The sequence below is a fragment of the Strongylocentrotus purpuratus genome, unplaced genomic scaffold, assembly GCF_000002235.5.
Source record: "Strongylocentrotus purpuratus isolate Spur 01 unplaced genomic scaffold, Spur_5.0 spur5_scaffold_14, whole genome shotgun sequence".
Classification (NCBI taxonomy): Eukaryota; Metazoa; Echinodermata; class Echinoidea; order Camarodonta; family Strongylocentrotidae; genus Strongylocentrotus; species Strongylocentrotus purpuratus.
The window spans coordinates 4,138,141-4,165,272 of record NW_022145599.1 but is presented as its reverse complement, the minus strand read 5'-3'; the positions used below and the strand labels follow the sequence as shown (position 1 = coordinate 4,165,272).

At 37.9% G+C, this 27,132-nt stretch overlaps 1 protein-coding gene and 1 non-coding gene across 3 annotated transcripts; one reads left to right on the top strand and one right to left on the bottom strand.

The window, feature by feature from the left end:
- Positions 1-1,097: 1,097 nt before the first annotated feature.
- Positions 1,098-21,934, bottom strand: LOC100888030 (melatonin receptor type 1B-A). 2 transcript variants are annotated; one of them, XM_011684800.2, is made up of 3 exons: positions 21,763-21,934; positions 4,661-4,955; positions 1,098-3,973 (listed from the first exon to the last, which is right to left on the bottom strand). In XM_011684800.2, the coding sequence occupies exons 2-3, from the start codon at positions 4,903-4,905 to the stop codon at positions 3,112-3,114; spliced, it is 1,107 nt and encodes a 368-aa protein (XP_011683102.2). In that variant the 5' UTR covers positions 4,906-4,955; positions 21,763-21,934; the 3' UTR covers positions 1,098-3,111. The 2 variants fall into 2 exon arrangements, with proteins under 2 accessions (XP_011683102.2, XP_003728196.2); XM_003728148.3 differs by lacking the exon at positions 21,763-21,934 and adding an exon at positions 14,669-15,408.
- A 925-nt stretch (positions 21,935-22,859) lies between these two features.
- Positions 22,860-25,771, top strand: LOC589123. Its single transcript, XR_004063883.1, has 2 exons — positions 22,860-22,927; positions 25,718-25,771. It is a non-coding gene; the product is annotated as an uncharacterized LOC589123 (transcript).
- Positions 25,772-27,132: the final 1,361 nt, after the last annotated feature.

Here is a 27,132-nt window from a genome sequence, read left to right as displayed (position 1 = left end):
TCTGCAGCAACAGTTTGTTTCCTTTAATTACGACATCAGAGTTACATGCATTTAATTCACAATCGATACAAATAAACGAACAAGTATAACATGGTATATATAAGCATTGCTTTTATTGTCCATATTTGAAGTTAGCTTACGTAGTAATATACTTTAATACCAACTAAACAAATCAATGGAATACAGCAAATAATAATACCCCCCCCCCCCATTTCCCCAAGTTTTCTTCCCATTTATATACTTCAAAATAATTATATACATATTTTGGATATACTGAATGTTCTCCAGATAGCTGTTCATGGTTACAGTGAAGAAAGTACATGGCCTCATGCACAATGTATTACTCACGTCTGTTAAAGATACTATGTCCCTTCTGCAGCCAACATCAAATTCTGTAGAAATTTGTAGGAATTATGAATATGTCATGTATGTCATTTTGTGAAATATAAACATTAGCAATGTCCTAGTATTCAAATTATGCAAGGAAACCGGTAAACCTTCTAAACTGCACTGTCAGACACTATTGAGTGACTGACTGACATCTTTTTTCTTTGGTAATAACATACATAAAATGAGCTGTAACAGGTACATGAGCATTTGTCTACATCTAAACCCATTACTTGTGATGGTCAAAATTAAACTGATTGAATCTTTGTGTATCAGGTAGGTTACACTTTAGCAGCAGGTTACACTTTAGCAGCAGGTTACACTTTAGCAGCATGTTACACTTTGACAGCAGGCTACACTTTAGCAGCAGGTTACACTTTCGCAGCAGGCTACACTTTAGCAGCAGGTTACACTTTAGCAGCAGGTTACACTTTAACAGCAGGTTGCACTCATCTTTAGCAGCAGGTTACACGTTAACGTCAGATTACACTTTGACAGCAGGCTACACTAAGTCTTTAATGGTAGCTTGCACTTTAGCAGCATGTTACAGTTTAGCAGCAGGTTACATTTTAACAGCAGGCTACACTAATCTTAAGCAGCAGGTTACACGTTAACGTCAGGCTACAATTTGACGGCAGGTTACACTTTAGCATCGGGTTACACTTTAGCAGCAGGTTACACTTTAGCAGCAGGTTACACTAATCTTAAGCAGCAGGCTACACTTTAATGGCAGCTTACACTTTAGCAGCAGGTTACACTAATCTTAAGCAGCAGGCTACACTTTAATGGCAGCTTACACTTTAGCAGCAGGTCACACTTTAGCAGCAGGTTACACTTTAGCATCAGGTTACACGTACTTAGCAGCAGGTTACACTTTAGCAGCATGTCACACGTTAACGTCAGGTTACACCTTGACAGCAGGCTACACTTCAGCATCGGGTTACACTTTAACAGCAGGTTACACTTTAGCATCGGGTTACACTTTAACAACAGGTTACGCTTTAGCATCAGGTTACACGTTAACGTCAGGTTACTCTTGAGCAGCAGGTTACACGTCTGTATAGTGTTTAAAGGGAGTGTTGCCTGACGGCACTACGTGTCTTTCCCGTGGCGTGACTTGGGGGCCAGTCGGGTTTAATACGACTACGGACGACGCGACCGCAGCAATCAAGTTCGTGCAACGTACGCGAAACCGAAGCGTGAGAAAAAATTCGGTCTGTTTCGCGAACGCTGACCATGTAGAGATTAAGTCGCCGACTACCGTTAATATAATGAAGTCCATTCGTTTACGTGCAGTTGTCCACAAGTAGACGTAGATGTCGTTAACCATCATTTGTCAAGCTACACTAGCTCCCTTTAATGTGTGCGTGTTTAATTGATCGCCTTTGATAGCCATGGTCATTTATTATATTTGTCACATACCAAAAATAAAAGCACCATCATGGAACTGATCATCATTTACATGCAGGAAATATTCGTCGGAATCAGCTTTTAGAGCTCCAACGGAAAATTGTATACACACTTGTTCAACATTATTTTCTTTGTGATTTCATCATTTTAGAATATCATCCATAACTATCTCTATTGAAAGTTGATGTCAACTTCTCTATACCGTGTTCCTCATTTTGTATATTCCATAATACTCCTAGTTATATTGCCATTACCGCGCTTTCCTGCGCTTTAAATATCATGTATTAAAATGGCATTGATACTGTTTTTACTACTTTGCGACTATTATCATTATCAAAATGATTATACGAATTAAAAAGTCAAAAATCCAAATTATTTATTTATTATGTGGAACATCATGTCTATAATAATACTCGATGTACAATGAATAGATAAAATGAATCTTCCATAGGCAAACTATCACAGAAATAAGACTTATCCGGCCGAGAAAAACACTTCGGCCATATTCTATTACTATTTAAAACCGACACTGGGTTTATTAGTTTGTTCCAAATCGTGTTTAACCGAGAGAGTTAATCTGAGGACTGAGTTTTCCTTTTGTTCCACTGCCTTTAAGCCAATGGTCGGGTCCAACTGAATAAGTAAAATAAAAATCTTGACGTTTACCTTTACACAACAATTTCTCAACCATAATTGTCTAATAAAGACTGTATGCATTCAGCTGGCTGTGTGGAATAAGAAGAACACCCTTCATCAAGAATGAGAAGAACACTCAAGTATAGCAACAAAACCGACCAGACACACAGCTACAATGGATATCCACAGTCATCGATATATACTGCTCAGTGAGTGAGTTAAAATGTTTCTTCTATATAACTATAGTCGTTGATATTATCATATTTATCATGAACAAACTTTTCTAATTGTATATTCGAAAGACGTCATCTTGATTCCATCTCACAGCGATTAAGTCTCTCTTACTTTCTGTAAGAACATTACTTAATTCACCATGCTCACCACTTCAGTTTTCCGAAAAGTTGGAATTCAAGATCAACTCGCACATTGCACCAAGTGACGGAGATGGGTCAATATACCATCTTTAATCTGGTTGCATCTGATTTACGTGAATAAGCCAAATATAACACGCGAGACTGCCAAAAGCTAAAGAAAGACCTCATTTGTTCAGCAAACGCTTGAGCCATCTCGCTGGTTTTGGTATCCCTGAGAGATCCCCACGGAACAGACATGAGGAAACCTCCCTAAAAGTGGGATGCTTCAAGCAGTAAATGAGAGGATTGGTGAGAGAGTTAATAACTAGAATTGTCGCTGTGTACTTGAAGTTAGTGTTATAGCATTTATCCGTGGTGAGACAGAGAATGTGCGGAAACACAAAAAGAAGAAACAGCAGACAACCATGAAGAGATTTTTCGTGATGTCGATTTCGCGCTTCGTCAGAACTTTGTGCATTTCCTGGGACGACGCGGTTCGTCGCCGCTTCTTGCTCTCCGATCGAGATTTAACATTAATGGTGTAGATCTTTGACGTGACACTCTTTCGCGACGAAGGCGAGTTTGTCCCGGCGTCAAGATAAACATTTGAAGAAGTTGAAGGTTCAACGTCTGTAGTCTCAGTCACCTCGGTAATGCAATCGGGAATATTGAGCCCTCCAGAACTGCGCTCACGCTTGCTGTAGATTTTGATGAGATCACGATGCTGTCGACTTATGTAGACGTAGATACGGAAGTAGCAGGTAACGATGATGATGAAAGAAAACCCGAAGAGGATCTCCTCCAGGATATAGATGATCCTGAGCTGGAGTGGCGTTCCGTCAAACACACAGAGTTGGTTTCCAGCGTTGTACCCTAAGTGTCCCAGTCCCACCGCGGGAGGCAACATGATGAGCAGGGTGGGAAAGGTCCATGCAAAGATCACCATGAAGAGGACGTTCCTGACGCTGTAGAGTCGTAGGTACTGCGCACGGAACCGCGTGATGACCACGTACCGGTTGATTCCTATAAGCGCTAGATGGCAGACACTGGACTTGAAGGCTATGAGGCAGATGGCGCCGCACATCCTACACACCCAGTCAGGCACTGGTGGTCCGTTGGCGAAGTCTACGAAGGTGTATACTTGGATGGGTAGCATCGAACAACCAAGGAAGTCTGTGATGCTCAAACTGAAATCAAAGTGATAAAAGGGTAATTGCATTTCCATCGCCTACAACTTGTAACGAATTAAAGTATAAATCTATTTTTTTAAAATAAATCTCATAAGGACAATCTAACAACTATGGCAAGCAAGAGAACAATTCCTTTTTGACTAGGTATGAACCATTGATACACGAACTTTGATATTTTTTGCAGATAAAGGTAATCTGTTTGAAAACAATCATATTTTTTTAAAAATCAGTCAAATTCACGACATCTGCCAAACTATTTTTGGTAGGAAATGTATCGAGCTAGTTATTATGAACCTTCTGCATACACACCATCTCATATGGTGACTCATGAGTTGGGCTTTCCAAGAAAATTTGTAGTTTTTGTAAGCTTTTTTAAAACTTGCTATTTCAAAAAGCCTATGTACTGCATGATAAACAATTCAGAAAAATATCAGGCAATTTCTTGAGAAATGTAATATAATTTTCAGAACTCAAGTTTAAGTGTTAGGCCCTACTTAATTTTTTTTTATTTACTACTGTTGTATATTACTCTGTAGTCATTAAAACAGTGTCGCATGAAAATGAAAAATATTCAAAAAGCGATAAAGAACCAAGAAATAAGAATCAAATAAACTCATATCTAATCAAATAAAGCATTTTTGGAGTGGTGAGGCATTTAGCCGAGAGAAAAAAAATGAAACCTACCTGATAACAAAGATATTGGTGATGTTTTGAAGTTTTTTCGACATCGCCCAAGAGATGACCACGAGACTGTTACCAATGATCCCAAAGAAACCACAGAATCCAATGATGGACGCAAGGACGAAGTTGATGATGACGTCGGATTGATCGTAGACGTACTCATCGTCGAAGTAAGGCGTGGTCATGTTGTCATTGCTATCCATGGTCATTGTCGACTCCATAGTGATGTCTTCCAACTCAGTTACCATTGCGAAGGAAGTAGATGTCTTTCTTGGTAATGGAGTTAGACCGATGACGTCTATTGAAAGATAATAATAGAAAATGCTCAACACAATATAAGATATTGAAGGCTAGTCCTTCACCATAATCATGATCCTAATAAAGTGGAATATGGGAGTATTGGATGGAGTTCGATAGGATATCGAAGAATAAGTAATTAAATGAATTTTACCTTGTATTAAAATTAACCTATAACTTATAAGTCAGTCATAATTGAACGTATTTTTAGAGCAAGAAGGGCAATAACTCATATTCTTTAGCACAGAGTTAACACCCGTCTGGCGCTAAATAGACTCACAAAAAAATTCAAAGCCAAACTGCATTTCAGTAGCCTATGTAGGTCCAATTTCTAATTCCTTTTGACGTTAATTTCTTCCTAATTTCAGCGTTTAGTGTCATAGTGTCATAGTGTCAAGTGTTTTATAAAAATATCACCTGGCTTTAGTAAACACTATAAATCTAGGCCTGATAATCATGAATGGCAATGTACTTTGTAAGACATTAATATGCTGGTATGCATTTTATGCAAAACCGACAGTTAATATCAATTGGTATTGTTCTTTGATATCAGCGGACAGCGACACTTTGACATAAATCAATGCCTATAGGTCACATTTGCTCTACAGCTATAATACGGTGGCCGTAAGCCCCCAAAATCGAGAGATACCTGCGGTGGCCTCAGGGTCACCGCACAGGTCGCCGTGGGATTATAGCGCGAGTTATAACCTTTTTCATTTCTAGGTACACCGTAGCAATTAGACAATAAGACACACCATAGCCCTGCCGTAGAGCGGTTCCACGGCGACCAAACGTCGGGCGCACGGTGGCATTGCGGCTACCTTGCGCCTGCCTTCGTATTTGTTAAAAACTGTACGGCCGCCGCAGGGAAGCCCTATATGCGATCGTGTGTCATCACTTCAAAGGCCGTACGGCAGCCGCAGGTTTTCGGTGTCCACAAATTCAAAAATACACCGTGCGGCCACCCTAACATAAAATGATGTGACTGCTACCGTATGTGACCGTGGGAATGCTGCGGTGGCCCTATAATTATTGATATTATCCGTAGATAATTATTTTAGACCCCACGGCCGCCGCGGCAAAAGTGAGACCTAGGCATCACTAAGGGTAGAAATTGAACGTTGTAATTGAAGGTTAGAAATCGAAGGTGAGTTTTAACACTCACTATGAATGAATGGACATTGTGAAACTTAATTATAAACCAAAATATCTTCACTTTTAGATCATCCAATCTACGTTATAGACAAGTTTGTTGGAAACAATCACGGTTGATTGCTATAAAGGTTACCTTATTTGCAACAGATTATTATTTAATGACTTTTACATTGAAACTGACACAGTTCACAATGAACTTACACAATTTATTTTACGATGGGAATGATGGGTATATTCATCTTTCAGTCAAGTTCACTTGCTTTTATATCATTATATAACATTCCAAACCCCCAGCACTCATTCTGAAGCATTAGCTAGGAAATGTATATCTTTAAAATTATCCCACGTCTTTCTGACTGTCTTACTTCCCCTTTCGGGTGCCCAAGTTGGCCTGCTTTAGTCAGTATTTTTTTTAAAAAGGAAAGAAAAGAACGTCAACAAAACAATAACAACAACAACACAATAACCTTTAAAACATATCTTTCGCACAATAATTATCATGCTTATGTAACTACCTAACAGCTCGACTTTGCCAGTGCCCCCGGCCACCCCCCTCCCTTTCACCTGTTCTCTCCAGCAGGTGTCATGAAGGGTATTGATCAGATCACACCCGTATATTAGAATAGTACATGGTGATTATGGAACAGGAAATGATACCCTTGGGACTCGGGTTTCCCCATCTCTATCCAGCTCATGTTATTAGGGACTTTTAGATTCGCACGAAGACAATGTGGATTGCTACGGTCGACGTCCTTTTAATGCACTGCCTTGAATGTACGTCACACGTATCAGTCCACGCAAATCTAAAAGTCCCTATTATTACCCACTTATGTCATTCTCCCGTCTCCTTCCCTCTATCTTACCATGTATGTTTTTACTCTCTCTTTCTCTCTCTCTCTCTCTCTCTCTCCCTCCCTATTATAATCTTTTCATCCTTCTCCCTCTAGGCGTTGTGGCGTGCGCCTGTAATCCTGTAAAAGTGGAAGTTACAAACTGATTCAGCCGAGGACGCAGGTTCGAAACTGAGTCACGTCTTTCGGTCCCCAGACGTAAATAATCAGATCTGATTGATACACGTCTGTAAAAACCCAATACACACACACACACCCTCTTTCTCCTCCCACCATCTCTCTCGCTCTCTCTCTCGCTCTCTCTCGCTCTCTCTCGCTCTCACCTTCTCTCTCTCTCTCTCTCGCTCTCTCGCTCTCACTTTCTCTCTTCCACTCTCTCTCTCTCTATCTCTCTCTCTCTGTCCAGCTCTCTTCTCAAGTGTTTTGTATCCCTCCCTCTTCTATCGATCTCTCGACCCTCCCTCTTTCTCCCTCTCCCTTTCTATACCCTTTCTTTCCCCCATTTAAAAATGAAATTCACATTCATTTCTAGACTTCGTCTGTCCCGAATAAATAGTAATAATAATTATAATTGTAGCTTGGCAATCTGAGCATGATGTTAATTTCATTCGTATTTAAAGCCCCACTGTCCTACTTGTAGCTACTTGCTCCCTCTATAAAGAAAACTTCTCAATCGGTGCATGTTGGTCCCCCATGATCCTCTTTTTCTTATGTTAGTTGAGAGCTGAGTTAATGAGATAGCCACCTGTCAGTGACCTCGCTGTGTGGTCTAATCCCTTCTGGCCCAGTAGTATTGACGGTCTTTAAGATTAAGAAGTTCAATGTACTAAGCGACGTGAATTAAATTATACATCGTTCCACGATACCAACAACATGTCTAGAGATTTTCAGGGAAAGGGTGAATAATTAATCAAGCTGTCGTTAATCAATATCGATTGAACCCATCTTTGCTTCACAGAGTTTAATAAAGAAGGTTCCTGCTCATTCACCGGATGGGTATAAAACGATGACACGCAGCTCAGAGTAATATTCAACCCGGGGTGATTATCCGAGGCAGAAGACCGGTGCATGTAACCGGAACACTCCTCTTGAATAATAATTCAGAAATAATGAACATTAAGATTTTACATCTCATTAGAAAATGTTTCATTCTTTGTTCCGGTCAAGCTGATAACTCTTCAAGTTACACAAATATTAAGATACTATACATAATATCTTTAACAAAAGTATAAAATGAAATACTGTGACGGCCATCTGTGCGTCACATGATTACATAATATTTGTCGTGAATCAGTAGACATGATGGTTAATAAAATTTTCATTAAAGAAGTTACTTTACATTAAAGACAAAGGCGAAGACCGAGGCGTCACGTGTACCTATCGAGGAAAGAATAAGTGACTAGCAGGATTTGCTTTCATTGGATCGTCATTCCTTTCAATCATTGTGAATAGTGTATGCTTTTTCATTTTGTAGATGCATGACACTCTTTCAAGTATACTAAGTATGTTCGTAAACTATGATATCCATTGTCATTATCATCTCTTTGTTTTGTTTGCTAGTTTTCTATCCCCCCCCTCTCTCTCTCTCTCTCTCTCTCTCTTATCAACCCCTGTCTTCCTCTCCTCCCCTTCTCTTCTCTTTAGCCCCTCTCTCCCCCATCCTCCCTCTCTTGCTATCTCCCTCCCTCCCTCCCCTTCCCCCCTCTCTCTTTGATTAGGTTTGAAACAGATAAATGGCGCCATTCATGTGCTGTGGATCATCATGAACATCTTTGGTTCCCCCTCTTTACACATTCGTTTTACCTCGAGTCCATATATCAAAGCTCTGTAAGCTTTTTGTAAAATGGCCTTGGAAATTTGACGACTCTTCTCACTTATTGGTATTACTCATTACAAAATGCACTAAGTTCCTCTAATCAAAAGGTAATTAAAATAGCTCACACGGGTGTCCAACTCACCAGATTTATTATGCGAGTGAATTTTTAATTTGAGGCCAAGGTATACAGATGGCTACCTTGCTGTAGATGTCCTGTCTGTGAGGATAGGAAGTACATTTAGGGAGAAGGGGTTTCTGGTCATCTTTTCTTCTTTTCTTTGGACCTTGAATTTGTTATGTGCATGAATAATGATGCAAGCTGACTGAACAATTGGTTGTTTCGGAATATTAAGACTCTGAGCTCATTACATCTGTGAGTTTATAATGGATGGGTGGGGATCAAATCAAGGTTATTTTCACGCTGTCATCGTAGAGAACTTATTCCGGGTGATAACTTCCCTGATTATAAATCAATTCATGACATTCAAGTCCGTAACGGGGTGTAAAGTAATCCTAGAAAAAGAGTAATATAATTTGTGAGTTTTTCTATACCAATAATTCTACTGAAACTGTTAATAATAACAACTAGATATAATTGATTCATCAAGCAGGCATCGATCTAGCCGTCTCGGCCATTTTTCCTCTAGAAGATATCCATAACAAACAAAAAAACGTTTGATATGACAAACTATGGCATGCCTGTATTGATTTTGCCTGAAATGATATGAGCCAATCCATATCAAAGAAGATTCAATTATTGGTCACGTCGTTAGACATGAATGTCCTATTATACATCCACATTATTTCACCTCTCATTGAGATGTGTATCATAATTGTCATAAAGTGATTGGTATGTTTTTTTCCAAAGTAGACGTGCACGTCAACAAAATCTCTTTGTAGCGATAATAATATTAACATGATTAATGGTTAAAATCTGAGAGAGAGTCCTCGACCAAGGAGTACAAATCGACCTTTCGAAAAAAAAACACCTTGGAGCTTGAATTTATCGTATCCAAGAAAGGGGAAAGATTAATTACCAAATGCCACACATGGATATTCAAGATTTTGGGGGCACGTATGTTCTTCTTCAATTTGTGACACATTCGCTTGCGCCCCCCCCCCCCCTTGGCGCCACACACTTGCTCAAACAATAGTTAAAGTAAAATGAAACCCAACAAACATTAGCTCGTAATCTTATTCAATATTAGGGACTTTTAGATTGAGTGGACGAGAACACGACGAACGCCGACTGAGCATGCGTGTCAACGTACTGAACTGCCCATGTTGACTGCAATTAGAAATCTTTTAGATTGCACTCGACGATATACATGTATGCAGGAAGTAACATTATGAACATGACAGACAAAGAAAGAGGACAAAATATACAGTTCCTCATTCTACCCTCAACAATACGCCATTTTCGTAATATAACCGAATTTAATGCATAGGTCTTTGTGAAGTGCCTCAATACAAATTATTTCATTCACCTGATAGGAATAATAGTAGTTCTATAGTAAGAATGCAACTGCATATATTAAGTGTTGCTAGGTAGGTCAAGCCATAATGTTTGTCCAACCTGGCAACAACTAATGTATGCAGTTAGGATTCTGTTTGCATTGAGGCACTTCACAAAGACCTATGCATTAAATTCGGTTACATTACGAAAATGGCCTATATTGCTACATGGTAGAACATCCCTCCACTGCTATTATGTAAAAATGTGTAGAACAGGTGAATATGCAAGTGACACCTGTTCTACACATTTTTACATAATAGCAGGAATGGATGTTCCTTTGTCTACCTGAGGAACTGTATATTTTATGCGCACGCGGCATATACTAGTACCGTACTAGATTAAGGAAAATCAAGGTTGACGCATTCTCGATCGCCGACTGAGACGACGTGACGCATGCGCAGTGCCTTAAAATGACGTCACACGTTGCAGTCAAAGCTGTCAACGTGCAAATCTAAAAGTCCTAGAGATATCGACTGCTACGCGAGGACTGACTGTTTTTATACGCTCAAGGCAAATTTCCCGAGAGCCAGTATAGAAACAGCCAGTCCTCGAGTATTAAAGCAGTCGATATCCCTTTTATATGCCGAATTCAAACAAAAATCTACCAAGAATTCTTACCTTAACTTTTTATCGAGTAAAGATAGGTTAAAAAATTACGGGAAATCTGATAAACTGTCTGTTTATCACCGCCCGAAAAATGACTGAAATTTTCGATCAGCCTTGGGAATCATAGACAAAAAGCACTGTAAACTATGATGTCCGTGCTCGCTCAAAGAACATTTTAACACGTAAACCAGTGGGTATCGCAGCAAGATTTTAATATTTTCTCGATAACTGGCATTTTGCCGGGATCATACACTTGGACTATTAAATGGTTTTGGCATTTTTCGTTTCTTTACGGGAATGGCTAAAATCACGACTGCAATTTCGACCAATCAGATGGCTGGATATCTTAAGTGAGGTATATTATCAGCTATTTTTTTCTTCTTTCCTTTAACCTTGAAAAATTATGACTTTAGTGTCACATGCACATTTTAACCAAAATTATGATGATGGGCAACTTCTTTATTCTTGTCTATCGAAATCCCTATTTCCTGTCATGTCCCGACGTAATCTCCGTTTGTGTGGTAACCATGGCAACAACCAAACACCATCTGAACAAAAAGGAAACTAATTCAGTATTATTGTGTACTTTTTCTCGCCTGAGCACTTTCTAAACTAGGCAAGCGATGAAGGCAAATGACTGGGTATAACTACATGTACATTTAATTGGATGACAATAGATCAGAAACCATTTTCATCACGTCATTATGCCTAACTTTATCGATCTCATGCCAATCAAATAATTTAATGATGCTATTCAACATCCTACACGAACATGTCGGCGAGTCTGTAGCTAAATTTAAAAAAAAAGTAATGTTCTTCTATACAGTATATAAGTGTCCCTATTGTTACGATCACTCACGTTATCACGTGATCATATTTTAAGTACTCTCGTAGATACAAGCCATCTAATCTACGAAGTGTAGGGTTGGCACTTCGTGTCACAAATACGGGCCTACTCACGTTTTTGTGAGTACGCAATGTGTCTATTTTTGCACTTAACCTAATCTTTTACCATTTTGCAAAAAATGATAAGTGCTTGTTATTGAAAAGAAAAAATTATCGTCAGTTCAATATGATATTGCAACGGAAATGGTGGGCCTCGTAACCAAACACTTCGTAGATCAATAGCGTGTTATAAGAAAGTACTCAATCGATAATTAAAAAGTTTTCTTATGTACAACTGATTTTCTTATAAAACTGAAGATATGGCGTAAATATTCAATACTGAATGAACGCCATTAAATTATTACCAACAACAACGATAATTAAAAAACTACGCGGTAACCTACAGGATACAAAAATCTACATTTTGTCGTTTTTTCTTCTTTTTTCTTTTTTCTTTTTCATTTAATTTTAAGGGGGAAGAGAGAAGCCTATATTTTAAATTTATTTTCTATACTCTTATTTAAAAAAGAGAGAAAAAAGAGAAAGAAAGAAATTCATATTAAAAAGAAAGTCGTTGGTGATAATAGTCAGTTCTTGACTGATTGCCATTTCAACAACAAAAAACACAAGAAACGTGATGAAGTGAGTGATCGATACAAGCCCTGTTAGTGTGAACATTTTGGAGCAGGTTCGCGTTGAAGCTGAAAGGACGCGACTTATTATTATAATCATTTCAATAGTCAAAATCATTTATTGAATGAAAATTTGATGAATACTAGAGATCTGTTATCATATAAAATTGAAAACAAAAACTTGCATCACTACAGGCCTATAATTCTCATTGCAAATTTTATGAAATTCATGCAGCTGAGTAATCATTGTATTTAGTATTTGATTTATGTCAATATTACATGTAATATGGATCAAACTATTTTGGCATAATGTTATTGATAACAACGGTGACGTACATTTTTCAAACATTTTGCACTCGAACGGCATTTCATGGAAATAATGCCAGCAGCTGTGTATTTTACTGTTTACTTATTTTTTTTTTACATCAAAGGCAGATGCCATGATATAATATTGTCCCTTGTCTCATAATTACCTGAAAAATAGAAATTCGACGCCAAAATAAATATTCGTGAGCTGTCTTGCTATTTGCTGTTGGATATAGATTTTTAAGCTCCACGGATGCGCTATGATAAAGTAAACTCCCATCACCTTATTCAAACACGGATTGTAGTCCAGTTATTAAAGCACTTCCCTAGCCTAATTATTTACTGAATATTTGCTTGCTAATATTTTAGTGTTGAAACTGCTGAGAATATTTTGAAGGATGATTATTATAATTGAAGTATCGTCGCTACTCTGCTGCCCGACGATTGAAGACGGGATGATTTCAAATAATGAATATCATACTATGAAACAGATGGTAAACGGAATTTGTTTTCTTCTTCTAAATTCTCATTTTCATAAACTAGGCTAATAACGCCAGTATACCAGGTGAGTTGAAAGATTTAAAGCTTAGTGGGAAAATAATGACTATTAGTTGTAAAATCGACTTTAGGGCTATAGAGCCTAAAAGTAATAGTCTTGATTTTCAGACAATTGTACCGAATGGTCATACGTTTTATGCTGCGCAAAGATTCAATCAGTTTAATCTTGGCCATCACAAAAAGTGGGTTATTGATGTAGACAAATACTCATGTACCCTTTACAACTCTTTTCATGTATGTTATTACCAAAGAAGAAAAAAGCCAGTCAGTCACTCAAAAGTATCTGACAGTGAAGTCTAGCAAGTAAACGCTTTTCCTTGCATAATTTGAATATGAGGACACTGCTAACGTTTAAATTTCAGAGATAGGACATACTTGACATATTCATAATTCCTGCAAAGTTCTACAGCCTTTGAGGTTGGCTGCAAAAGGGACATAGTACCTTTAAATTATTGATTGTTATGTACTCAAATTACAACTCATGCGCCTTTCTCAGAGTACAGGGGATGAAAAGCGATAAATTTGACAGCGGATAAATATATGATCAGCCAGTGTCTCTAATGTGGCGGAATAATGCCATTGAAAGTTGCTCATCTATGGCAAAGATTAAATATTTTACATGAAGTCCATTAGAGCAAAAATAATTGTGTATTATGAGCCAGTGGCGGATCCATGCTGGGGCGAAAAGAGACGCATGCCCCTTAATTTTGGGATCGACCCCCCAAAATTATTTTGTTTGCATGCAGGTCTTGAGCACCCCACCACTAGCATTATTTTTCCGACTTCAATTGCAAGCACATGGGTTAACTTTTGCGGGCATTAACTGTATTCAAATAACATGGACTGCGAGGACTGGACAGCTTATATTACAAAAATTGCAGAAATTCAACGTGTGCATCAAGTTCAATATATACATTCATGTGCCTTCTGATACCTGATGTACGCTTGTCTATGTTACCTGCTGAAGTCTTTCCTGGACCTAAACCATGCATAACAATCCTTACCCAAACCAAACCTAAAACCCAATTGCAACCCTCACAAACCCTATAATATAATTATCGACGAAATACACAAAACCTGGAACTATTATTACCGCTGGAGCAAATAATGTCGGTTCACCATCTTGAAAAAATAATACAGTGTACCAAATTCAGGGGAATTCTATTTTGTATTTACCAATATCTTGATAAACTTATCGTATTAATATTATTTTTTATTTTTCTTAATGTTAATCTTATTTTCTTCTTGATTCAGGATGCATACATTGTGTATGTCTGTTGTCACAAACTTTCTTCACTCTTCTTTCTTATGAAAACACTGCATATTATTTAATTATTGTCTAAGGATACAATCGTATAATATTCGTTTATTTTATAGATGATTTCTTACCTGTTGCCCCAATAGAGAAAGGAAGATTGTTGCTCCAATATGTCACTTATTTCAGTATTTCTAGACGAGAAGACCAATTGTTCGATCTTGCAATCATCTTATAAAGTATCCGATATAGTGATCCATTACAGAAAATTAATCATAAATATTTAGGCGGTCAGTGTTGAACCTATTTAAATTGATACTCCAGAGGTGACCAATTTTCCAGGGCCAACTGTTCAAGATCGTCTTATCGGGACCCGGTGCCGTTCCGCTATTCCTCAGGTACCTGTCTATAGGCAACGAGCCAACTCCGAAGGAAGGATAAGAAGTATGCCCAAAATGTTTAAAAAGTATGATGTAGATAACCCTTTCCAGTGGCACTGTATAACCAGGGAGTCGGAATCAAAGGCACGAAGAATCCAAAGATATGTCAGCTCAGTGTTTATACCAGTTAATATGTGACACTTTCTTGTCACCACATTGAGCCGTGAGAGGCTTATCACAACTCCGTGTAGACTGATCGGATGAGACTAGTGTGCTGGGATCCCTCTATAGATCGCACCTTCCCTATACCCGCACGTTGATTCGTATTGATGAGGCGCCATGCATTGTTACGTCACACATAGCTGGGAAAGGGGGAGGGGGAGGGTGTAAGTGGCTTCAATGCATAGAAGAAAGTCTACGTGGTCCGAACACGGTGAAATAATAATCGATATCTGTTTTTGAATAAGACTGTGCCGCTATATTATTTTACTTAATTGAATGTCATAACACTTTGTTTGTGTCTGAAAAAAACAAAGAATAATACGCCCGCGTCATACACATTTGCTATGAGGCGAGGGGTACCAGTACCGGTGTTAATTACGATACTGATTTTTATGAACTTAATTTTAATGGGTTGCCTAAATATACGAGAAGAGCGAATTTTTCATCAACATTATAAAACGAAGATGTCAAAGTATTACAGCATGAAGCGGAAATGAATTAGTGTATTATTTCTTGTTTATTTGTTATCACAGAGCACCACGGAAATGAAAAGTTGTTCTTTTCCTCGTCAAAAAGTTATGATGGCGTATTGCATGTCAGTACATTTCCTTTCTTTATTCATTGGCACTCTGTTCTTCAACAAACTACTGCAAGTACTTTAGACTGTAAGTCATGATCTGGGTTTAGTCATGTAAAAAAAAAAAAAAAAAACTTTGAAACCAAAGTGATGTATTTCATTAATATATTTCGTGTGTTTGCTTAAAAGAGAAATTAAAAAATCTAGCATAATTATTAATATCATCTTGTTGTTCGTTAGGCTATCACATACCCAATCAAACTACACGCACCACCACATCCAATGCAGACTCAATGCAGAAAGAAATATTATTATTTTTTTAGTTTAAATTGGAATTGATGGTTTAATCAACCCGATTTAGAGTTCGTATCCTGTGTGATGTTACGCTCTGTAATTTACTCTAATTTATGTTTCCCAGTTGTACAGGTCTACATCTCTTGATAAGAGTATATTATACATGTTTATTTTAAAATCCTAAACTAGAAATATATATGTGAATTGTTCAAATATTCTATGTACAATAGATTTATAAATGACGTAAACACGGTTTAGAAATCATGACGCATGTTAAAAACACAACCGTCACACTTGCAAAATATCGTCAATGAAAAAGCTACGAAAAATCCACGACGTAGTTTGTTAAGCATAACACTAACTTTATATTACTCTATATCCCTTGTTCGGAGAGTAACCATAATTGACCATATCATCATCGATTTTCCATCCCTATAACGTAACTTGTGGCGTATAAAGTCAATACTCATCAAGAAATGGGGCATTCATCCGTGCAATTACGGGGCATCTTCCTTTGAGCGCGAGCAGATGACTGAGCAGTAAAGGGAAGATTACGCAATACGTTGCTGGTGCTTGAAAATACTTTCTTCAACATTAACACCAGAGGAACTTTAATAATAATAATAATAATATGGATATTTATATAGCGCCGGTATCCGCCAGGCTCTGACGTTCATGGTGCATTTTGTATAACAATCACGAACTTATCACTTTCTTAACTAAAGTACAGGTAAACTAAAACAACACAAAGTATTAAGCCACAATAACAGCTTTGTTTAGAAAGAGATGGGTTTTTAGAGTAACTTTGACGTCATGGAGGGCTGTTAAATTACGAATCCAAAGGGATGGACCAAAATGAGAAAATTAAGGCTCTATCCCCCAGGGACTGCGCGTCTTGTAGGAACAACTAATAAGGAAGATTTGTATGAACGAAGATGTATTGTAGGCTTATACTTAACAATCAACTGCATATTGAATGAAGGAGCAGAGTCATACAAGGAATGGAAAACCAGTAACAACGACTTAAAAATGATTCGGTCACATACCGGGAGCCAGAGAAGAGATTTGAGAATGGGGGTGATGTGAGTTCTACGAGAAGAAAGTATGACAATACAGGGCAGCAGTATTTTGCAGTTTCTGGAGTCGAAGAAGAGCAGAGAATAATAACTTTGCATGGTATTAAAGTCTTTCATTCGTACTCATCATAGAACATTGCAGTGTCATTCAGGTTGTCTGTGCATTCTTGCGTTTTAGTTTGATGAATGCATAACAAAATGCTGTAAAACTTCTTCGATAATCCTGAAATGCGTTAACTAAATTTATGATCATGATCCATTTCATGATTACTTTTTCCATTTATGAAATTTTGCCATAAGAGCGTAGCATTTGGTTATTTTTTTAAATTTTTTTAATGAATAATTAATGAACATCGTGAAAAAGAATCCGTGTCCAGACTACTCCCCCAGACACCTATCCCCTAGAGCAGGGCTTTACAAAGTCCTGACCACTGGGCATATCAATCCGGAACGCCCGGGAGGCTCTGTTTTTTAATTTGTTTTTTCTAAGAGGACTGGGGACAGAGTTCTCTCGGCTCCTATCTTTTGATACCAAATTTCTATAATTTCGACCAAAGGGTACGGGCACATTGGGCCGCTTGCGCTTTATTTGCTGTTGACATCCCTTCAATGGAAATTTCAGATTGATACATTTAGCCCCCCCCCCCTCTTTCGCTCTCTCTCTCTCTCTCTCTCTTTCTTTCTTTCTTTCTCTATTTCTCTCTCACTTTAAATTCATCACGGAATGCATGACGCAGTCAACTCCAGCTTAACGGACATGACACTCTTCTTTTTCTTCTTCTACTTGTAATCTTCAAAGGGCTATGGAGCCTATCCCAAAGATCAGACCTATTTGTGGCTATTGAAGATAACGTGGTTCATTGCAGCTTCCTGGTTTTAACATGTTCACGGAACTATGAAAAGCTCTTACGTACCGTTAATCCTTGTTCCCTTCATCATAATAAAATTTACCAAATCTGAACCGCATGTAGCCGAGACCCGACGGAAGACAGAATATTTTGACCTATAATATAAACTGTTGCCACATTTTGCCCCCCCCTCTTCCCTAATTATTTCAAAGCACCTCCATTGGACAGGGTATACTTCCCAAATCAAAGAGCTCATTATAGTTTGATACTAAGTCATATAAACATTTCTGAAGATATCGCAAATTGTATATTTTTTTTAGCAAGTGAACCTTTTTCCGTGGAATTGCCCATATACACTATGTAGGCTTCCTCATCCTGCATGCACGAAAGAAGGATAAACGGTTAGTGTAGAGGTCATAGAACCGGGATATATTTGTGTTGTTGTTGTTGCCTTACTATTTAACGGGTCCAGTTCAGATGGGTAATTACAATGCCAAACCCCTCTCGTGTATACGCTTGATTTTCATTACGGTTGCGTAATTTTCTTAATCTTTCATTAGCCGTTGTTCTTTTCGGTTATGAAGTGCAGGTGATGGATGAAAACATGCCATGGAAACTGAGCAGTGCAAGCGTTTTTCAACCTGTCAATAGTCACAGCATTCTTTTGAGAAATAGAAAAGTTTAGCGTCACCGTGCACATCAAGTGTCATGTACACCAATCAGACACAATTTGTTTCTAAAATTTGCGAGGGAGCAACAAAAAATATTTGTTTTAGTTTGGTAAAAATGTTATTTTGATAACAAAACACACTAGATAAGATATAATATAATATTATGTATGCAGGCACCTCGCTGCCCAATATATGAACACAAAATTCAAGAATATAAGAATATTCAGGCATCTCGTTGTCCAGAATTATCCCATTTTAAAATTTTCTGAGCGAGTAAAGCGAACAACGAGCTAAAAATGTAATTTCGACATTAAACAAAATATAAGATATATTATATTCGGGCACCTTTATTCGCGAATGTAACGATATTCTGGCACTTCACTGACTGTAATCATTATACTGTTTATTGATTTTGCGAGCAAGCAAACTGATCGTGGAACAAAAGACACTTACATAATTATGTTGTCTTTAAAAATTTTGTTATCTCCTCATGAAGATGCATATCGGTTTCTTCTTTTTAGTTTTCACGAAATTGATGTTTATGTTATAATGGACCCCCAAATAGACTTAAATCCTCTTTAATTTCTCTCGCGGCACCCCTAGGCAGGTGCACATGCTCCTTTGTCCCTGGATCTACGCCAGTAGCTCTACTTAAAATAGTTTGGATTGTACAGTCATAGGTTTTATGGCTCTGTTTGTTGAAATCCTGCTTTAAGGAAATTGTACACTCTATTGTACTTACCCATCATCATGGAAACCAAGACTATTTTGAAATACAAAACACTCAGCGCCAGGAATAGATGAAGTAAAGATGAACGATAACAATGGGATGAAGAAAAGAAAAATAAACACGATTATGTGAAAGGAAAGAAAGGGATATGGAGGGTGGATAAGTATGCATTTTTAGAAGTAATACAGTTGAAGGGCAGTTACATACGAATTTTATCCGTGTATTATATAAATACAAGAAGATGCTCCGTATATAGACGAAGAAAGTAATTTACAGATGTTCGCCCTTAGTTCTATGATATAATACATATAACATTTTAATTGTACGTGTACATGGGATTGATCTGAGATATATTCACTCAATTCTCCAATTTCAACAAATTTATACGTGGCAGATACTTTAGGCTATCATACCTCCCTCCAGAAATTTCTCCATATACGACATCGGAATGCACAAATTCTGACGCGTTCTCGTGACTTCTTTTTTCCTTTAAAAATTAGTAAACGTCTTTGACAGCAAAGTTTCGAAAAGTCAGGCGAACTACCGGAAACTACCCCAAATAAAATATTGATAGAATTATGTGTTTAAAGAGATATGATTTCCCAAGTTAAGGTTATTTTGAATTTGTACTTTATCTGATTGAATGCCTTAAAAAGCGTACAATTACAAAGTAATAAATAAAAATAAAATAGTTAATAATATGACTGTGAAATATATTTAATATGTTATAAAGTGGCATATGATGTGCTTGGGCCATAGTTAATCAATGATGTAATAATAAAACCTAAAAAATATTTTGTTTCTCATCAAATTCATAACAAAATGTATTTTCATGAATAAATTTGCATCAGAAAATAAACATTTTCAAGTAACATCTACCCAATCTATGCGTGCAAAACTTCTGCTCTGCGGCTGCTCTCTTTCATCCCGCTTCTTATATGAAGAAAACAACAACTGGATAAAGTCCATGGTCTGCAGTATATGACTTAGCTCCGTCTCTACGCCTTTTGGAAACTACAACAATTAAGTTACCATAATCCCCCTTTTGCCCCCTTCTCTCTCATCTCAACCCTTTTGTCTCTTCCAGACCCATAGATTTCCTTTTGATTCCTTATAAGCAGATTACCAATCGTATTAAGTCACGAACCGCCCATCCATGGTGTATTGTTTAGGCCATTGAAAGCTCATAGGACCTACTTCGTAAACGACATATAAAAATACCAATGACATGTATACAGGCAGTACACGGAGGCACTAATGTAGACCCCCTACCTGCCCGCGACCCAGCTCATCGTGTAGTAGATTTTTCTTGCGATTTTTATTTTATTTTTGCGATCATTTTTATCTTTGCTCTTTTCATAAAACTGTTCATAATTAAACTAAAAGCAGTGTTAAAGTAGAGAAACATTACTGGTTAAAGGTTTGTAGCTGTATATTCTTGGCGATGCATTCCCAACTAGAGATATTAAACCTGCTTTCCATGCAGGAGGCCGCTCTTCCTGTCCTCACTATGGTTGGAACCTCTTATAAAGGTTTCAGAATGCTGTAAACTATATCGGAGCATGTTTTTTATTTGCACATCACCATTTTATTGAATATAGTAAGTTTTACACCGCTATGTTGTTGTCTGCGCCATCACCTGTTGTCACAACACATCCCATCCCAGTTTAATTAGCTTCTTAAAGCTGCTTCAGAGATAATTTCAATGTTAAACGCTTCTTACAACATTTCCTAGTTTTATGTAGACCGTGATAAAATGTCATATATTCTTACATTATTTTGTACTCATAACCAAGACTTCCAGTTTATTTTAATGATTATTGATGCGTTAACACTAACCGTCATTGCATGAGACTGAAATATAAGGATTCACGTGGTTCATTCAAAAGAAAGACGTTAATAAATCTAACATATTTTTATCATTTTAGCTCGAATCCCATTCCCGTTTTTGTTTTGCTGGGCAAAATTACAAATCTTCTATTTCTGTTGTCTCCATCTATAATGTCTAGGACTATATTTTCCATCCAACTTCAGTTCCTTCACGTTTGCTACGGTGAACAAAATATTTTCCTAGCCTTTTTTCAAACAATATAAAATATTTCAAATTTCAGGAGTTACTCTGTACGTGACATTAATCAATTATGCGTTTTGATAAAAGTGTTTTAGTCAAATACGTTGTTTAAATCGTTTGATACAGAATGAAGCCCACTGATACAGGCCGAAAATAGCAACCAAGGCCAAAAAAATCAATCAAACAAAGACAGTTACAAATTATTAAAAAAAACAAGGGGGGGGGGGTGGAATTACCAAACACGATTATTTTCACGATATCTGGTTTTAGCGCTCTTCTTATCACTCACTTACAAACCGATTTCACCTCCTGAAAAAAATACTTTCAGATCAAGACTAATAAATTCTAAATTGTCTCACCTGATTTTCAGCATTTTATCATTCCGGCGTTGTATATGTTTCATCCGCCATAATCCATACTGAACATCACAAACAAATACATGAATCAAGAACACCAAGATGCTCCTGCAGTGTTCACAAGCTCATCATGTGAGACCAGAGTTCTAGCGTTGATAATGGGGGCAGTGCACTTCACGCGCCCTTCACATTGGAGAGCTTTTCCGGGTGAATAAAGCTGAGCCTTATTCTTTTGTCGCCACTGTTACCAATACAAAAGGATCCGAGGTGGAACAATGTTTTTCGTTTCGGTTCGACGCGTTGCTTTATAGAATCGCCGTTTTTCCCATCAAAATGAGTTTAATAAAACAATCCATATAACATAAAATGGGAGAATGTCATGATGGAAAAGCCTCAACCCCCTGTTTGAGACTAATTAAGGAAAGGGAAAGCATGGGCTCGAAACTGTTGCCCCAACTGTGGTTGAGAAATTTATTCAAAAAATTGATAACACTTAGGCCTAATTATACTCCCCTTACTGCTCAAAACTCATTCTATATCACTGTCCAATGGGAATATCTTTATGGACGCAAACCTCTAAATAGGTCGGGAAATAACGAGGAAGCTCTTCAAGACTGAATAAGCATAATTATAGTGGTTGAAAACAGGCGCTGATCCATGGGCCGATTCTACCGGCCCGGCCCCCTAGCCCCCCAAAACGGTAAAAAAATAATGAAAGTAACTTAAATTTTTACATTTTTAAAACAAAAAACAAAAGCGGGCCCCCCTGCCCCCCAATTTTTTTTTTTTTTAAATGTTGCCCCCCCCCCCCAAAAAAATATATAATTAGCGGTCCTCCTCTCCAGCACCCCCTCCCCCGCTTAAAACTAGACCAACACAAAATTTGTATGTGCTCTTACCCCCCCCCCCCCCCCACAGCTTATTCGCCGTTCACCGGCTTGCTGATTCACAGCTTAATATTTTCTCAAGATTTGGCCCCCCCCCCCTCATGCCGCCGGCTGGATCCGCCCCTGGTTGAAAAAACAAAAAACAAACAGAGAAATCTTATAATAATGTCTCTTTGTCTCTTTCTCTCTTTCAAGTTTCCCCCAATAAAACTGAAGCAAAGATTTCATGACTTGGCATACACGCCCTCTATCGTCGACCTCTTTTCATTCTTGCGAAGCAGGTAGATATTTTTTCGACTTGTTATATGGAAAACATCGAATAAAATCACAATAATCCAAACCTTTTATACCCTCCAAAATATCATTCTACGTCATTTATACATTTATATTGTAACTACTCTGTTTTTCGTTCTGTTAAATTATCATCTCACGTTGTTAGACATGTTATGAATTGTCCTTGTATTGTATCTATTCGAATGAAAAGTTACACTGGCCCATACTATTGACTTCTACGTTGGTAAATGTAGCGTCGAAGACGGAGTTGGTAGAACTAGAAATACTATTTCCACGTTCATTGCACTTTAATTTTAGCTACCGGATGTATACCTTCTTGATTTTTATATGGCAAAGAAAAGGACCTAATGTAAAGGGTAAAGTTGGACGTCGAATTTCAATCGACGATTGAAAATTTCGAGCGCAGTGTCAAGTGTGTGTGTTTGGACATGGTGAAATTGATATCAACGCGACATAACGTTCATTCATCTTTGCTTGCAATTCGCATCACACACATAGATCTAGACTCTATCAATAGCTTAGAATTTTTGAAAAAGGAAAAGTTATGGTCTGCAACTAGCTCTAGATAAACTCATGCCATATTGCTAGAATTGATTTGTCTTTTTACTCAAATCATGGGAATTCCATGTCTAAACTTGACTGAAGAAACAAAAATAAGTAAGGGCGCTGGTCCGAGAATGAGGATCGTCTGCATAAACGCGGACAAATTGCGTCCTTTAGAATGAGGATCGTCCACATTTTCGCTGACGATTCTGATTTCCAATCTGCGTGTTGGCGATGTGAAAAAACGGATTCCGAAATGCTTTTCTTGATGCATTTTAGAATCTACATTGACTTATAGTTAGACAGTGAACTTGTGGCATTCGTTTTTTCGCATTGCCAGTGCGCAGATCGGGAACCTGCAGAGCGCGGGGAAAAAAACATTCACGGATGATCCATATTTTTTAGGAGCACTTTGACTGCGTTTATGAGGATATCCTCGTTTTATTCGGACGATCCTCATTTTCAGACTGGCTCCCCTATAACTCCGGGAAGCTCCAACACCGGCGCCGCAGGCGTCGGAGCTTCGGGTGGTTTCGTTGGTTTCTCGTGGGGGCTAGTAAAACAACCGATTGGGTGATATTATCGTTGAATCTGCAAAGGGAGTACTTACAATTTTTACATCATAGGGTGCACGACTCCTCAGGGCTCAACTCCAATCACTTGAATGTATAATTTGAAGAAGTCTTCGATCGGAAAAAAAGGTTAATGCGGGGTACTACACCAACGATCCTTCCATGTCGCAGCGTTGATTCAAAATAACGATGAGAAGGTACACATGCGCGGCAGTGGCGAAGAAAATATGAATATTCATGCTATCGAGCACCGATCGCTCAAAATCGCTGAATATGCACGAGGTTGAGAAGGGCTCTGTTTGTTCGAGTCGTGCATATTCAGCGATTTCGAGCGATCGGCGCTCGATAGCATGAATATTCATATTTTCTTCGCCACTGCCGCACATGCGTACCTTCTCATCGCTATTTTGAATCAACGCTGCGACATGGAAGAATCGTTGGTGTAGTACCCCGAATTAACCTTTTTTTTCTGATCGAAGACTTCTTCAAATTATACATTCAAGTGATTGGAGTTGAGCCCTGAGGAGTCGTGCACCCTATGATGTTAAAATTGTACATGTAAGTACTCCCTTTGCAGATTTAACGATAATATCACCCAATCGGCTGTTTTACTACCCCCCACGAGAAACCAACGAAACCACCCGAAGCTCCGATGCCTGCGGCGCCGGTGTTGGAGCTTCCCGGAGTTAGCGCCCCTACTGAAATAGAGCTCATGTGCAAAAAAGACCAGGGGCTTGCAGCATCCAATCGCAAGTGTCTCGTCACACGTTGCAGTCATTGAAAGTGCTTGAGACACATGTGAAAGCTTCATTATAAAGTTTCGGAATCTGTGGAGGTGGATTTGAGCTTGAACACCGCCTTCAGGGTTTCGAGTTTTTACTATACATTTGGCCGAAAACCACCAGCAAGAAATGGGATATATTAAGGCAGATTTGTCTATTTTTGAAACAGTTACACAGTGTACTTCCATACTTACGAGTCGAAATGAAATAATCCTGGAATAAAAAGTCTTGAAAATATTTTTTGTCTTAAGTGGCTATTAATCCCTTCCGCGCTGCCAAAAAGGCTACTTCGTAACATCGGCATAAAAATTTGAAAGTCGTTGGGCCTTTTAGTCTGGTTATAAGAAATGGGTCAGCAAACGTGTTCAAAGTCGAAATGCGAGGTCTTGATCTCTTTATATTGCAAGCCATGATACCGATGTACACTTAAAGAGTGGGGTACCTAACACATTTATAACACAATGCAGGTTCGATTGGACTTGACATCTCAAATACTTTTGGAATTATGAGTCTATCTGTAGTTATTCACATATGGCCAGTTTTATGCACAATTCACATAGAAAATGATTTTTAAGGAGAAAGGTGCTTCAGAGAAAATCAGAAATTAAAGATACTTTAACATCCAACAAAAGGTGATTACGTCACAAATCACTTGCCACCTTGCCATTTTGAGATTTGATTGATATAGTAAGTTTTGTGATGATACATTTTAAAGTTTCACAACTTTCTCATATTCTTTAAACTTTTGCCATTCCATTTTTCTCATTTTCTGCTTCCAAATGAATATGTATTATACAGGTTGCATTGACATTTAATCAACTTTGCTCTCTGTTTAGAGAATTAGTACTGTTATGTCTTATCTCTTCTTTTATTTTTACAGATTGTTTCCAAGATATCTTGTAGCTGTACCAACTCAGCCACAACACAGCCAAGATGGTATGTATTACAAGTCAGGGAGCAAATATGTGTACAAAATCTGAATGCTTAATTATTCAAGACCTTATGAATGTTACAGAATATTAGTTGGAACAGATATTGATTCATCCATAGATAAAGATAAATGAATATTGAAGCTTAAATTGAATCTAATCTGATGTTGTTTTTATTTACTCATTGATAATTATTTTTTGTCTGCTTTTATGACCAATTATGTTTATTAGTTCCAATTGGCATTTGTGCCATAGGATATTGTAGGAAAGAATTTTGTACAATGCATGGGATATCATAGGCCATGAAAGTGAGAATGATTTTAGATTATTGTATATTTGATGATTGTGATATTTATATAATTTTGGATGGCTTTGAGTATGAAACATGAATATATTGCTCAAGCTATGACAATATTGGACAAGTCAAAGACGAGCCTAATATTCACTATGAACGTGACGGACAAAGAAAGCGGACCAAATATACAGTTCCTCATTCTACCCTCAACAATGGCTATGGTAGACGAAGGAACATCCCTTCACTGCTATTATGTAAAAATGTGTAGAACAGGTGAATATGCATGGGACACCTGTTCTACACGTTTTTACATAATAGCAGTGAAGGGATGTTCCTTTGTCTATTATAGCAATTGTTGAGGGTAAAATGAGAAACTGTATATTTTGTCCGCTTTCTATGTCCGTCATGTTCATAGTGATTGTCATAGCGAGAGCAATATCTTCTTGTATCACACAAAAACAAAGCCATACAATATTATTATTATCAATATTATTCTGGCTAGCGAAATAACAAAATTTAAATTACCTCAGTAAATATGGCTTTGTTTTCATATGATATCAATATGATATTGATCATATCAATAGTTGAAGTTCCCGGAAGACTGAGCAATACAAAAACAATATTGGTCAGTCATCCGGGTAATGTGCTAAAGATATTGAATACACTGATTTATTGTACCACTTAGAAGCCTTATATAGATGATAGTTATTGATATTTCTGTACTTCTCCTTTGACAGCCCAAGGAAATTATGGAAATCAAGGACTTTCTCCTGACAGCACGCAGGAAGGATGCTAAGTGTAAGCAACTATCTCTGCTATTCTTATTTTCTTCTTGTGTCTCATGTTCTTTCACATTTCGACCAGCTTCCCCGCCCCCATCCGCTGTCCCCCTTCCATCCCCTTCTCCCTCCCCCCCCCCCCTCTCTCTCTCTCTATTCCTTGTCCAGGGGGCTCAAAACTAGCTGACATATTTGGTTACTCTAACTTTTGGGTTGCTTGAAGTTAAAGGGTATACAATATTGTCAGTATTAGTGCATCTTGATTTGCTTTTCCACATTTATTCTCTCTTGT